Here is a 16,070-nt window from a genome sequence, read left to right as displayed (position 1 = left end):
TTCCAAAACATGCATCCTGCTTGCAAAAAGGCACTAAAGTCATACTGCACAAAATGTGGTAAAGAAATTAACATTTTGTCCTGAATACTGAGCATTATGTTTGGGTCAAATCCAAGACAACACATCACTGAGTACCACTCATATTTTCAAGCATTAGTGGTGGCTGCATCATGTTATGGGTATGCTTGTCATCGGCATGGACAAGATCATTATTTTTGGGATAAAAATAAATGGAATAGGTAAAGGTAAAATCCTAAAGGAAAACTTGGTTCAGTCTGCTTTCCAATAGACAATGGGAGACAAATGACAAGGCCAAATCTACAGTTTGGTTGCTTACTAAGATGACATTGAATGTTCCTGAGTGGCCATGCTTCAGTTTCGATTTATATTTATTTGAAAATCTATGGCTAGACATGAAAATGGTTATCTGGCAATGATCAACAACCAACTTGACAGAGGTTAAATCATTTTTTAAAGAATGATGGGCAAATGTTGTACAATCCAGGTGTGCAAAGCTCTTACACGTGTAATTACCCAGAAATACTCACATCTGTAATTGCTGCTAAAGGTGTTTCTAACTCAGGGGGTTGAATAATTAAAGACATATTAGTTTTATTTTTCATATTTAAAAAAGAATGTTAGAATTTTTCTTCCACTTTGACATGACAGAGTATTTTGTGTAGATTATTTAAAAAATTCAATGAAATACATTTTAATTCCACTTTGTAACTCAACAAAATGTGGAAACAGTCAAGGGAGTTGAATACTTTCCGAAGGCACTGTACCTACTGTAAAATATGGTGGTGGATCTTTGATGTTATGGGGTTATTTGCTTCCACTGGTCCGGAGGCCCTTGTTAAGGTCAACGTAATCATGGACTTTACCCAATACCAGGACATTTTAGCCCAAACTTAGTTGCCTCTGCTAGGAGGCTGAAACTTGGCAGGAAGTGGATCGTCCAGCAAGAGAATAACCTCAAGCACACATCAAAATCCACAAATAAATGGTTATAATATTATTTGTTACACAAAATCTCGTTCTCTGAACAATTCAATTCGAATAAAATAATATAATTTCCTATTTTTTTTAGTATACGATATAGCTCAGTATTTTAATGATTTATTTTATACAGTCATTTATGCTCATCTTTATTAAGGGTGTCAGTCATTTCAGACCCCACTGTAAATCAATGGTAGGTTGTCATGTTGTGGAAAATAATGTACATGGTGGTCACAGGAGGTTGGTGGCACCTTAGGACAGGCTCGTGGTAATGGCTGGATAGGAATAAATGGAATGGTATCAAATACATCAAACACATGGGTTCCATTTGTTTGATAGCATTGCATTAGCTCCATTCCTGCTAATAGTATGAGTCGTCCTTCCCACAACAGCCTCCAATGATGGTGTTGCATACTGTCTCTAACATCTGAGCATCATCAAAAACGTGTAAACACTATTAATACATTTCATATACAGTACCAGTCAAAAGTTTGGACACGTACTCATTCAAGGGTTTTTCTTTATTTTTTACTATTTTCTACATTGTAGAATAATAGCGAAGACATCAGAACTATGAAATAACACATATGGAATCATGTGGTAACCAGAAAAAGTATTAAACAAATACAAATATATTTCATATTTGAGATTCTTCAAAGTAGCCACCCTTTGCCTTGATGACAGCTTTGCACACTTTTGGCATTCTCTCAACCAGCTTAACCTGGAATGCTTTTCCAACAGTCTGAAGAATCTCAAATATAAAATATATTTTGATTTGTTTAACACTTGAGTAGGCGTGTCCAAACTTTTGACTGGAACTGTATGACATGTATTTTAAAGAGGAACGGATGACAAATGGGTAATAGAAATAGAAAAAGAGGGATGCAGAAGTGCATCAAAATACAACTCATCAACCAAGGTACTGTATAAGAGCAATAACACTGTAAAAAGCCCCCAAAAAGACTGGATGAGCTCACATGACTTATGTTACTAACTATTTCAGCAACAAACATACCTATTCATTTCAAAGGACAACATTCATGACTACATACACGTACATACAGATAGACACATCCAATCAATTATAAATAGTCAATCAATCCATCGCCAGATTCAATACTTAAAATCCTTCATTCATCAAAAACAAAAATGAGAAAACAGAAACGAAGTCCAGCTTCACTCTCTGTTATTAAACAACGGTTCCCTTTATGGGGTCCAGTAGTAATGTCCTAAAGGCTGACCTTTGACCCCTTAAAGAGAAGAAGGATCTCTGTCCTCTGCTCTGATTAGGGCTCTTATTGAGAGTCTACAGGGACAGGGCCCAAAGGCCCCAGAAAGAACAGAGCCAAAGTCATACAGAAGGGACAGGACATGGGGCTATCAGCTCATTAGAGTCTCTGACTGTCCCTCTGTGAAAGAGACAAAAAAGGAAAACAGATATACTGTACATGTTCCACTCCCATTCCTTTTGTGATCAAATGTCTGAGAAGAAGGAATGGAGAGCTAGCAAAAAGAAAGAGAGAGTGAGAGAGAGGGAGTGAGAGAGACTCTGTGGCTGCTGTTGTAAGCAGCGGTGCATCAGATCCCCATCTGGGTTCCTGCGGATGCTGGGAGGTGATTGGCTGAGAGCTGCCAAGCCAAGAAGAAGCCTCAGCCTCTCTTCCATCTGAAGGTGTGGAGGTGGAGTGTTTTTGAGCAGTAGCTCCCCCTCTCTGTCTCTCTCTGCTTTGCACCTCCTAGTCTGGCCTCCCCTGCATTGAGCAGAGGAAAGGGGGAGAGAAGGCTCAATGAGAGGGCTCAATATTGAGGTGGTTTGTTTTTTAACAGCAGCAGCAACTTCCTCCTCCTGGTCTCTCTCCTCCTCTGGCTGGCTCTTGAAGATCCCTACTGGTCTCTCCCTTTGCCTGCGGCTGTCTCTTATTGGTGCAGCCCCCTGGTGGTGACCAGTGGTTTCAGTTTGATGACCCATTCCCCACTGGGGTTGGTGTTGTACAGGTCCAGGAGATGGGTCTCTGGGTCTAGGCAGTGTTCACCTATGGGACAGAACAGAACAACACAAGGTTGATTCAATACTGAAGGACAGATTTTGTAATTTAACAATCAAACAGGCAAAGCATCAATACAGGACTAAGATCGAATCGTACTACATTGGCTCCGACGCTCATCGGATGTGGCAGGGCTTGCAAACTATTACAGACTACAAAGGGATGAATAGCCGAGAGCTGCCCAGTAACACGAGCCTACCAGACGAGCTAAATAACGTCTATGATCGCTTTGAGGCAAGTAACACTGAAACAAGCATGAGAGCATCAGCTGTTCCGGACAACTGTGTGATCACGCCCTCCGCAGCCGATGTGAGTAAGACCTTTAAACAGGTCAACATTCACAAGGCCGCAGGGCCAGACGTATTACCAGGACGTTTAGTCCGAGCATGCGCTGACCAACTGGCAAGTGTCTTCACTGGTATTTTCAAGCTCTCCCAGTCTGAGTCTGTAATACCAACATGTTTCAAGCAGACCACCATTGTCCCTGTGCCCAAGAACACTAAGTTAACCTGCCTAAATGACTACCGACCCGTAGCACTCACATCTGTAGCCATGAAAGGCTGGTCATGGCTCACATCAACACCATTATCCCAGAAATCCTACACCCACTCCAATTTGCATACCGCACCAATTTGCATACCGCTGCTGCTACTCTGTTATTATCTATGCATAGTCACTTAAATAGCTCTACCTACATGTACATATTACGTCAATTACCTCGACACTGGTGCATCCGCACATTGAATCTGTACCGGTACCCCCTGTATATAGCCTCCACATTGAATCAGTACCAGTACCCCCTGTATATAGCCTCCACATTGACTTTGTACCGGTACTCCCTGTTATAGCCTCCACATTGACTCTGTACCGGTACCCCCTGTATATAGCCTCCGCACATTGAATCTGTACCGGTACCCCCTGTAAATAGCCTCCGCACATTGAATCTGTACCAGTACCCCCTGTATATAGCCTCCACATTGAATCTGTACCGGTACCCCCTGTATATAGCCTCCACATTGACTCTGTAACGGTACCCCCTGTATATAGCCTCCACATTGACTCTGTACCGGTACCCCCTGTATATAGCCTCCGCACATTGAATCTGTACCGGTACCCCCTGTATATAGCCTCCGCACATTGAATCTGTACCAGTACCCCCTGTATATAGCCTCCACATTGATTCTGTACCGGTACCCCCTGTATATAGCCTCCACATTGACTCTGTACCGGTACCCTCTGTATATAGCCTCCACATTGACTCTGTACCGGTACCCCCTGTATATTGTTATTTACCACTGCTCTTTAATCATATGTTATTCTTATCTCTTATTTTTCAAAGGTTTTTTCTTAAAACAGCATTGTTGGTTAAGGGCTTGTAAGTAGGCATTTCACTGTAAGGTCTACACGTGTTGTATTCGGCGCATGTGACAAATACAAATTTGATTTATACAGGTTACTGTCATTGAGATAAAATGTATTCTGCGAGAGAGATGTTGATAACAGTTTGAAACAGTGTTTTCTGCTTTACTGTCAAACAGGTGCCAACTTTGCCCCTGGCGCAATCATGTGAATGGGAATGGTTAAGTTCCGTGAATGCACGTACAAAGGAAATAGTGTGTTTGAGTGGTTGGGTCTGTGAGAGCACAGTATCATACAGTAGATACATGTGTAAGAATTTGTCTGCTCCGATAACTGCAGATGTACACAGATGGCTCGCTCCCCCCCACCTGCTCCCCCTCTCTCGGCCTCTCTCCCTCTCTATGCCCCTTCCCTGTATCCAGTTCATTGCGTAAGACCTGGCCAGTGTAATCAGTTCAATGAGCAGAAAGACATGCAAATGTCAGAGTCACTCATGTAATTTTCTAATGTGGCTCTCAGCCTGAGAAGATAGCAAACCTGGATTCAATGCTAGATTAAATCGTGTATTTAGCTGTGCTTGATTGAGCTCGCCTGTTGAAATTGAACCAATAGAAAGAAAGCAAACACTGAAAGTATTTGAAAGAATTCAAATAGTATTTGAAGCAGGGTCTGGTAAATAGTCTTATTACGGAGCAAAGGTTTGTGTTGTGGTACCTACCGATATTTCCTCCCACTTCATAGATGGCACAGTCTGGGTGGGATACCGAACCGTTCCTATGATAAAGTACAAACGGATGCAATTGATTTTGTGAAACACCTTCAAAACTTCCACATTCTCCATTTCTACCCAGTGAGTAGGCAATGCAGTATTTCTGAAGTATTAGCTTTCTAAAATTGTGTGTTGGTCTATAGGGATTTATACTAAATACATTTGATTGATTGATTGATTGTAGTGTACTGTACCTCTTGGTGTTGTCAGAGCTGCAGAGGTGCCTGTGGAACTGAGCCAGCAGGTCTGAAGCCCTAGAGCTGATGTTAACCTGCACCTCCATGGTGCTGCTCATCAGATCTCCCACCTGGATCTTCACTGTACGACACGGCTGGTGGGGGGAGATGAGGGAGGGGATAATAATCCATTTGTGACGACGGAAATCTTTCTGACATTTTACATTTGCATCATTTGGCAGTCATCCAGAGCGACATACAGTCTTCTGCTTATTTTATTCACATCCTTTATATGGGTGACCTTCGTTGAGATTAAAAATCTCATTTACAAGTGACAATGGCCCAGGGTCTTCTTCTCCCAACCAACTCCACAACAAACATCCTGGCCAGTTTGAGAGCCTACCTCTGATGAGTTCTTGTCAGGTTTGTCCTTGCTGTCTTGGTGTATTTTCCTCAGCAGGTTCTTGATGCGTCGGTCGTAGAACTGGTACCTCCGGTTACGGTTCTCATTCAGTTTTCGCACCTGGCTCATCAGGAAGTTGGGGATCTATAAGGGAGAAGCAATTTCATGAATTCACCCGGTTCAGCTGTTTGACGGCATTTTGTTTACAGTGAGTGTGAGTTGCGTAACGTGAACCTACCACCCATCCTAGATGCTAAGGAGGAAGAAGATTAAAAAGATACTTGAATGTTGTGTTTGTGTTTTGTTTGATGTTGGTGGTAAAGCCTGGAGGTCTTTAACTTACGGTCCAGAGCAAGTCCTGGTAGCGTATGAGGAGCCTCATGATGTCAGCAGCCTTCTCGGCCTGTCCCTTCTCCACCCCTGGCCCCCCGTCAGTGAGGCGGGAGGGCACGGCTTTGTGGAGGAACAGGTTAGGGGCCATGATGGTGGACACAGCCCACAGGTTCATACGGTTCCTCCTCTCTCTGGACACCACCTTACTCAGAAACTCCAACAGAGCCTGTCAACGTTGACATTTTGTTGTTGTTGAGATTGATATGGTTGATTTGAATGGTGATAACCATAGGGAGATGTTGTTTTGTCTGATATACACTGTGGATTTTCCCTTCTGGGGAGAAATATAATTCTAATTAAAAAACAATGTTCACACATTTTTTAAACCATCAAGGCAGGAGCATAACAGACGTTTATACTTTAAATTGGATCAGATACTTTGAGTCATCCATTAAAAACTGTTAGATAAAAGTGGCCTAGTTATGTGAAGGTATATATATATAAGCTAGAAACAGAGTGCCCTCTCATGCCATACATGGAGGAGTTAACGCACACTTACAGAATATATTATGTCAGCGAGACATATCATATCATTAATGCCCCTCCTACATTATGTTATGTACAGTGCCAACAGAAAAGATTCATACCCATTGACTTATTCCACATTTTGTTGCGTTTCAGCCTGAATTCCAAATGGATTAAATATTGTGTTTTCTCCCCCATCTACACACAATACCCCATAATGACAAAGTGAAAACATGGTTTTAGTAATTTATGCTAATGTCTTAAATGAAATACAGAAATATCTAATTTACATAAGTATTCACACCCCTGAGTCAATAGTTTGTAGAAGCACCTTTGGCAGTGATTACTTTTACTGAGAGTTGTACTCAGTGTTGTATTGGATTTGCCCCAAACATAACACTTGGTATTCAAGCCAAAAAGTGAATTGCTTTGCCACATTTTTTGCAGAATTACTTTAGTGCCTTATTGCAAACAGGATGCATGTTTTGGATTATGTTTTATTCTATTCAGGCTTCCTGCTTTTCACTCCGTCAATTAGTTTAGTATTGTGCAGCAACTACAATGTTGTTGATCCATCCTCAGTTTTCTCCTATCACAGCCATTGAACTCTGTAACTGTTTTAAAGTCACCATTGGCTTCATGTTGAAATCCCTGAGCGGTTTCCTTCCTCTCCGGCAACTGAGTTAGGAAGGACGCTTGTATCTTTGTAGTGACTGGGTGTATTGATTCACTATCCAAAGTGTAACTAAGAACTTCACCATGCTCAAAGGGATATTCAATGTCTGTTTTGTTTTTTTACCCATCTACCAATAGGTGCCATTCTTTGCAAGGCATTGGAAAACGTCCCATGTCTTTGTGGTTGAATCTGTGTTGGAAATTCAAAGCTCGAGTGAGGGACCTTACAGATAATTTGTATGTGTGGGTTACAGAGCTGATGTAGTCATGAAACAAAGAATTTATGTGTCTAATTAAGCAAATGTTTACTCCTGAACTTATTTAGGCTTGCCATAACAAATGGTGTGAATACTTATTGACTCAGGACATTTCAGCTTTTACATTTTTTTGTTATTTCTAAAAACATAATTCCACTTTGACATTATGGGGTATTGTGTGTAATCCAGTGACAGAAAACGTATATTTAATCCATTTTAAATTCAGGCTGTAACACAATTTTATTTTTTGAAGTCAACAAGTGTGAATACTTTCTGAAGGAACTGTAAAAGTGTGAATACTTTCTGAAGGCACTGTAAAAGTGTGAAAGTTCAAGATGTGCATGAGATTTAAAGTGCATCGCTAATAGACATTTGGGTCCCTCACGGAATAACTTTAGTCTACTACCTAGTAAATCCTTTAGTAGCCACTTCCAATTCAAATACATTCTCTGGTTGAGTGCATGCAATCACAGTCCCGAGCCATTGTATTTATTAGGAGTTGACTGTATGAACAAATCTCTATTGAGCTTCCTCAGTTTGAAAATCCATCAACATACCTTTAGTGTGTTTCTGTTGGGTTCAGGCAGAAGAAGAATGAGAAGGTTCAGAACATGTAGCTTCTGTTTCAGCTCAGGGATGTCTGGATAGGAGAGGACAGAGAATTACTATCAGTATGCTATTTTTGTAGAGCAAACAGAGGATGAGGTGTGAATGAACTGACCAGACAGAAATGTATGTATAAAACAATACAGAAAACAATCAACAGAAAGGCAGTGTGTGAATGAACCAAAATACTGTACATCTGAACTATGGCCTGGCTGGTCTATGGGTAATGACGCAGCTTCCGGCACACATGCAGTGTCCGCATAGGTTTGAATTTGACCTACTGCCCTTTGACACAATCTCTCTCTCTATCAGTTCAATAAATTCAGAATATAACTCAATATACAGGACCAGTCAAAGGTTTGGACACACTTACTCATTCAAGGGTTTTTCTTTACTTTTACTATTTATAGTGAAGACATCAAAACTATGAAATAACACACATGGAATCATGTAGTAACCAAAAAAGTGTAAAACAAATCAAAATATATTTTACATTCTTCAAGGTAGCCACCCTTTGCCTTGATGACAGCTTTGCACACTCTTGGAATTCTCTCAACCATCTTCACCTGGAATGCTCTTCCAACCGTCTTGAAGTAGTTCCCACATATGCTGAGCACTTGTTGGCTGCTTTTCCTTCACTGTGCGGTCCAACTCATCCCAAACCATCTCAATTGGGTTGAGGTCGGGTGATCGTGGAGGCCAGGTCATCTGATGCAGCACTCCATCACTCTCCTTCTTGGTCAAATAGCCCTTACACAGCCTGGAGGTGTGTTGGTTCATTGTCCTGTTGAAAAACAAATGTCCCACTAAGCCCAAACCAGATGGGATGGCGTATCACTGCAGAATGCTGTGGTAGCCATGCTGGTTAAGTGTGCCTTCAATTCTAGAAAAATCACAGACAATGTCACCAGCAAAGCACCCCCACATCTCCTCCGTGCTTCACAGTGGAAACCACACATGCAGAAATAATCCATTAACCTACTCTGTGTCTCACAAAGACATGGCGGTTGGAACCAAAAACCTCAAATTTGGACTCATCAGACCAAAGGACAGATTTGCACTGGTCTAATGTCCATTGCTCGTGTTTCTTGGCTTTGCAGCAATTCGACCACGAAGGCCTGATTCACGCAGTCTCCTCTGAACAGTTGATGTTGAGATGTGTCTGTTACTTGAACTCTGAAGCATTTATTTGGGCTGCAATCTGAGGTGCAGTTAACTGTAATGAACATATCCTCTGCAGCAGAGGTAACTCTCTGTCTTTCCTTCCTGTGACGGTCCTCATGAGAGCCAGTTTCATCATAGCGCTTGATGGTTTTTGCGACTGCACTTGAAGAAACTTTCCAAGTTCTTGAAATGTTCCAAATTGACTGACCTTCATGTCTTAAAGTAATGATGGGCTGTCGTTTGTCTTTGCTTATTCTCTTTGCCATAATATGGACTTGGCCTTTAATCAAATAGGGCAATCTTCTGTATACCACCCTTACCTTGTCACAACACAACTGATTGGCTCAAACGCATTAAGAAGGAAAGAAATTCCACAAAAAGGCACACCTGTTAATTGAAATGCATTCCAGGTGACTACCGCATGAAGCTGGTTGAGAGAATGCCAAGAGTGTGCAAAGCTGTCATCAAAGCAAAGGGTGGCTACTTTGAAGAATCTCAAATCTCAAATATTCTTTGATTTGTTAAACCCTCCCGTTTTGTTTGTTTTCATATTGAATTAATTCTGTCTTCCCGGTCCAAAGTCACCGCCCCATTTATAGCTGATTATAAATCCATAATAATACATATATTATCACCTAATATTGTGTTAGATCTTTTTATCAACTTAAGTTCTTGTGAACATTACAAGTTTTGAACTTCTATTTGCTATTTATGGCCTGTAGGCCTTATTGACCTGAGCTCATACAACTCGTTTTTGAGTAAAAAAACAGCATAATGTATGGATTATTTTGACTATAACAAGTACTCAGATGAAACACAGTGTTATTTATCACAGACTGTTTTGGGTCAAAGTTTAACATGGACAATCTCTTCCTCACCATTGTCATGATCAAAAGATATGATCAAGAGTCTCACATACAATATATTGTTTGGTCACTGTGCTGCCACAGAATGAATTGTGAGCAAGGCCTCAAAAAAGCTTTATATACCAGAGCTGTGAGAAAAGTTATATATATTATTGAAACAATGTTGAGATTGTTTGTGACAATGCCAGCAGGTGCGGTTCCCGTGGGGGAAAGGTTCTAATGGGGAAAGGTTCCTGTGGGGGTTGCCAATGGAAGCCAAGAAGTGGAATGAGGTGTGTGTGTGTGTGTGCTCAAACACACATGCATGTGGGGGTCTGGGAGAGGAAGTGTGTCCATCTGATGAATGGCCATCTGCCTGAACTCAATTTTATACACTAATTGTAGTCTCACCCATTCATTTCTAATGACCAGTCATTTTGGACCTGGAACACCTAAGGTGTTAAATAAATCAAGTGAAATAAAACACCCAAAATGTAATGAAAATCATCTAAATGTATTTTGTGTGTTGAGATGCCCTGTGTGGACAAAGTCATGGAATCTTATGACAATCAGATTAAATTAACTCAATTTCTCAGAGAGAAAATGTGTAGATCGGTCCAATTCGAACAGAACACAGCAGCAGGGTTACTACATGATGTGTTATTACATACATACAATGTAGAAAATAGTAAAAAATTAAGAAAAACCCTGGAATGAGCAGGAGTGTCCACATTTTTGACTGGCACTGTATATGTATGTATGTATGTATGTATGTATGTATGTATGTATGTATGTATGTATGTATACACATATATATACACACACACATATATACACACACACATATATACACACATACATACATACATACATACACACACACACACATATATGTGTGTGTGTATGTATATATATATTTTTTTTAAATAAATAGATCTGAACTATAATTTCCTCTCCTTTAGCTCAACAATGATCTGATCTGCAGACAAAGAGGTGTCTACAAATGATAAAGATTCACCTCACAAGCTAAAGGCCGAGCTAGTCATCATCAATCAGATCGTTATTTATTATGGTAGTCTATCATTACATAATTTCTTTGCTGACATTCAATGGTACAGGAAGCGATTGCATTATTAGCATATTCCATTAGAACAGCTTAAAGGCTATTAAGTTGTTTATCTTCTCTTAGACCTTTAAGTACCAAGTACAAAAGAGATAAGCGTTTTTATATTCCGCTATCGATACAGTAGCAAAGACTTAGGTAATTATGCTTCGGGCTTAGATAGTTATGACCATGCACACTACGGGTTGCGTGACTGAGCAAGCAGGGTTATATTCTGCTATCGATACAGTAATGACACTCAGACACGTTGCCATGCTATTTGCACAGTATGCAGGTCTGTGAAGGCCCGAGTAAATCACAGGCTACATCATCATGAGCGTGTTACTCTGACTAATGGGTGACCGCTGAATCAGCACATGTCTTGGTGCACATGGAGTTGATGCCGTGTAGGAACGAGCTGGTGTATGGTTTGTGGTTGCTCTGGCTCACCCCTGACAGCGCTGAACGCGTTGAGGTGCTCTGTGGTGAGCAGTGGAGAAGGCAGCTCTCGAATAAACTTCTTCACTAGCGCTGCAGCATCGTTGGGGCTGACCTCTTCCCAACTGAATCCTCCACTATAGAAGTTCTGCTCCAGATCCTGCTGCAACTTCTAATAAAAAAAAACACGGGACAAAAACAGACAATAGGTATAGTTCTGTGCGCTATATCCTCAGTCATATTCCTTCCTTCCATATACTCAGAATATGCCATGGCCAAGAAAGGGACAGGGAGGATATGAATGATTGTGGGGAAAAAAGTGTCTGTTCATTCTGAAATGATCTCACCTTGATTCTGGACTGAGAGCCTGGAACCCGCAGGATGCCTTCTGAGTCTACTCCGCTCTTCTCCAGGAAAGAGAGCAGCTGTAGAGGAGAGAGAGAAATAGAACTAAACCTAAGAAGGGCAGTAATCATGTAGGTCATCATGCTCTTGCACAGGTTTTCAATATACAGTAGATATTAGAAATGGGATGATGTTAACTAGAGCTGTTTAGCTTACCGCCTGCAGGATGAGAGGAGTGGTGGCAGTGGGATTGATTTTCTGATCATTCTCCAACAGCATGGCCAAGGGGACCCCATACAAGGCGCTCTCTTTGAATGAGAGAGCGAGAGAAAGGTTAGCATAGCAATCCTATACAACTTTGCATTCTCCTTGGGCTTGACACATGCGTTTAGCAGCAGAGACAGGTGAGGCATGTGGTGTGCATGCGTTCATGTCATGTTACAGGGAGTTCACATACCTAGTATCTTCCTCTTGCAGATTTTGTGTCTCTTCACGTCGAGCTCCAGCAGGTCGCAGAGCGCTGTCATTTCGATGAGGGCCAGCTGACGAACTTTCTTCATGTCCTGATTGGACAGGTCATGGATACGAGTCACACCCAGACGACACTGAGGGCAGGTCATCCTCTGTATGTGAGGGGGGGAGAGAATATAAGCAAGGGATCAGAAACAGTTTGTTTTTGTTAGACATCTCTACATTTTTTTTCTCTCTCTCTCTGTGTATGCAATGACTATAACTCAAATAATGAAAACAAAGATATTGTTGGCCTTGTGTGTTTACTTAACGTGTTCCATTTCAAATGCTCCTTCTGTGTCTCACTACGGGTAATGCCTCACAGGGGAGGAGTCTCAGGAAGATCCCCCCCCGGTGAATGATATACGCCATTCCCGTGGTGTTGTCTGATCTGATCAGGACATGGGCTCCCGAGTGGTGCAGCGGTCTAAGGCACTGCATCTCCGTGCTTGAGGCGTCACTACAGACACCCTGGTTCGAATCCAGGCTGGCGGTGATTGGGAGTCCCATAGGGCGGCGCATAATTGGCCCTGCGTCGTACGGGTTTGGCCGGTGTAGGCCGTCATTGTAAATAAAAATGTGTTCTTAACTGACTTGCCTAGTTAATAAAGGTTAAATAAAAAAATACAAAATTCCCCTCCAAGAAGGGCAAGGGTGACAGGCGAACTGTCCTGAGCTCCAGCACACTGCCACTCCATGTGGAGCTCCAGAGTCCGCTCGCTGCCATACCTCTGAAGACTGCCCCCCAACCTGCTAGCAAGTCATCGCTGCTCACAAGCTCCCTGTGGTGAACTCTGTTCAGTGTTACTCCCTCCAACAGGTAGGAGGAGTGAGAGTGCCATTTCAACAGAGTCCTCACACATGCATTTGTCGCTGACAATGTCTGTGTCGTCTCTGGTATATATGGTGATATTGGAACCATCGCTGGAGTGGCCTGCTGTGAAGAAGGCCCAGCGGAATCAACAGAGAAGCTGACGTGAGGAGGCCAAGTGTCTTCTGGCACTCTAATACGGACACGGCTTGTCCAAGCCGGAAACGGTCTACGTAGGCCTGTATCTTCTCCAATCTCACCTGAGGTAGACGTGCTCTCATAAGAGTTGAGTCGATCAACAGGTCTTCTCCCTGTTCAGGGTGAGGCACAGGTCTTGAATGAGCTTCAAGATTATCTTTGTGTCTGCTGTAGCTTGCTCTCTTGATTGAGCACACACCAGCCAGTCGTCCAGGCAGTTCAGCACTAGAATATCCTAGGACACGACTGTGTCCATGCACTTTGTGAACGGACGGCAACAGCGAGGCCGAACGGGAGGACTTTAAATTCGTAAGCCACTCCTTTGAAGGCAAACCGGAGGTCATTTCATTGATCTCGATGAACGGGAACGTGAAGTACGCATCCTTCAAGTCAAGCGTGGTGAACCATTGGCCGCTCTAGACTGCCTGATACCCGCGCTGGCGTGAGCATCTTAAACTTGAGCTCTTTTAAACATTTGTTGAGGCCGTGCAGGATCAGGATCAGCCGAAAGCTGTCATCCTTTTTTGGAACTATGAAATACGTGGAGTAGAACCCACTTAGCTGTTCTAGTAGCTCTACCTTTCTGATTGCGTCCATGCTCAGGAGCGAGGCTATCTCCACCCGGAGCGTATCCTTCCTCACCCCATTTGCCACCGAGATGACCCAGATGCCTCTGTAGGACGGTGGTGTGCATTGGAACTGGAGTTTGTATCCCCCCAGGACTGTGGCCAGTACCCAGGGAGACTCCACCTTCCTCTCCCAATTTGCCCTTTGGGCCTGGAAGAGACAGCCAAGGCAGATCGCGAGCAACTCAGGGGGACTTTCAGGGCCCATCCTTCTTAGCCATGTAAGGGTGGTCACGATGCCTGTGCTTGTGCTGTCGGGGTGCAAAACGCCAGGTTCCCATTTCCCTACCCTCATACATAGTTTATCTAGCACCCAGTTTCTTTGTCCCAATTCTATGATCTGGTCCATGAGATGGCATTGAGACAGGCTAGATGATGGTAGTTGTAACTGGACACAAGTAGCCCACAAGCTAAAGCTCTACCCTCTGTACCACTTTGTGTTCAAGCCAAGGCTGGACAGGTAAAATTCAGTCGCCACCAAGCACTGTTCCCACACCATGCTTACAGCACTTCACCTCCAGAAATATAATGCTATTTTTCCCCCTTGCCAAGGGGTACAGAGACGTGTGATTTCTATAGGGAGCGACTCTCCATAAAAGCCGCCAGAGGGTGCAACCAGACCGGCTTAGGGGCCTGTCCACAGCGGCAGAGAGGATTAGGGCACAGCTCACATGGTGCCTGGCCCTGCCCCCTCTCATGAAGAAGACAGATTTTTCCCTCGCCCACTATCAGAAGAGGGCTGCTGCTGATTTTCTAGAGCCCTATCCCCCAGGCAGTGACCAATCGTTTGTGCCCGCTGTTTACTGTTTGGTCCATCTGTCACTTACATGCTTCAGAAATGTGACATCTGTAAGAAGGAGGGTGAAGCCTTTGAACTTCTGTATACCCCGCAGACCCAGGCCCCATGGGGAAAAAACAAAGAATTCAATTTTTTTGCTCCATTCCAGACGTACTCTGCTTTCTACAGGACCTTTTGGACGATGAAAAAAACTTTTTTTCATTGTAAAAGGTGTATTTGGCAGCCATCTCTCCCTGATCTGATGTTTTATGAAGGTCGGGTGTCGCCTACGTCTAATAGACAACAGCTGGTATCCATCCTGGTATCTTTTTGTTATGCTTGAGGCCATTTCACAGCCACCGTTCGAGCCGCTGGAATGCGTGGAAATTTGATTTCACTCCTTTAAATCCACATTACTATTAGCCATTACAAGTGGGTAGGAGAGCTGCACGCATTGTCAGCCCACCACTCGTGTCTGTGCTTTGCCCCAGGCTTATCCGAGGTTACATTACAACCTAACCCCGCTTTTGTGCCTGAAGTCAGTCGTGCTTATAATCGCCTCACTTTAGAGCTGTTGGCCTTTCATCCACCACTCTTCTCCTCCATGGAGGAATAACATTTCCACCTCTTTCCAACTCCACCTCTACAGTTGAAGTCGGAAGTTTACATACACTTAGGTTGGTGTCATTAAAACATGTTTTTCAACCACTCCACAAATTTCTTGACTTGTGTAGTAGGATTCAATCTTAGTCCTGTATTGACGCTTTGCCTGTTTGATGCTTCGTCTGAGGGCCTAGTGGGATTTCTTATAAGCGTCCAGATTAGTGTCCCACTCCTTGAAAGCCGCAGCTCTAGCCTTTAGCCGGGTGCGGATGTTGCCTGTAATCCATGGCTTCTGGTTGGGATATGTACAGTTGAAGTTGGAAGTTTACATGCACTTAGGTTGGAGTGATTAAAACCTGTTTTTAAACCACTCCACAAATTTCTTGTTAACAAACTATAGTTTTGGCATGTCGGTTAGGACATCTACTTTGTGCATGACACAAGTAGTTTTTCCAACAATTGTTTACAGACAGATTCTTTCACTTATAATTCACTGTATCACA

General features: G+C 42.8%; 1 protein-coding gene across 3 annotated transcripts in view; it reads right to left on the bottom strand.

The window, feature by feature from the left end:
* Positions 1 to 1,135: 1,135 nt before the first annotated feature.
* Positions 1,136 to 16,070, bottom strand: part of LOC110527703 (rho GTPase-activating protein 40) — a 37,256-nt gene continuing 22,321 nt past the window's right edge. For all 3 annotated transcript variants that reach the window (XM_036983194.2, XM_036983192.2, XM_036983193.2), the window contains exons 6-15: positions 12,499 to 12,664; positions 12,258 to 12,349; positions 12,044 to 12,121; positions 11,709 to 11,868; positions 8,099 to 8,181; positions 6,095 to 6,310; positions 5,752 to 5,895; positions 5,367 to 5,503; positions 5,122 to 5,177; positions 1,136 to 3,032 (exon numbers count right to left, since the gene is read on the bottom strand). In XM_036983194.2, the coding sequence (XP_036839089.1) occupies positions 2,917 to 3,032; positions 5,122 to 5,177; positions 5,367 to 5,503; positions 5,752 to 5,895; positions 6,095 to 6,310; positions 8,099 to 8,181; positions 11,709 to 11,868; positions 12,044 to 12,121; positions 12,258 to 12,349; positions 12,499 to 12,664 (1,248 nt within the window). In that variant the 3' untranslated portion in view covers positions 1,136 to 2,916. The remainder of the gene's footprint in view (positions 3,033 to 5,121; positions 5,178 to 5,366; positions 5,504 to 5,751; positions 5,896 to 6,094; positions 6,311 to 8,098; positions 8,182 to 11,708; positions 11,869 to 12,043; positions 12,122 to 12,257; positions 12,350 to 12,498; positions 12,665 to 16,070) is intronic.

The sequence above is a fragment of the Oncorhynchus mykiss genome, chromosome 7, assembly GCF_057628025.1.
Source record: "Oncorhynchus mykiss isolate SJ-2025 chromosome 7, ASM5762802v1, whole genome shotgun sequence".
NCBI classification, from domain to species: domain Eukaryota; kingdom Metazoa; phylum Chordata; class Actinopteri; order Salmoniformes; family Salmonidae; genus Oncorhynchus; species Oncorhynchus mykiss.
Note: the sequence above shows the minus strand (reverse complement) of the source record. Positions and strands in the feature narration are given on the sequence as shown.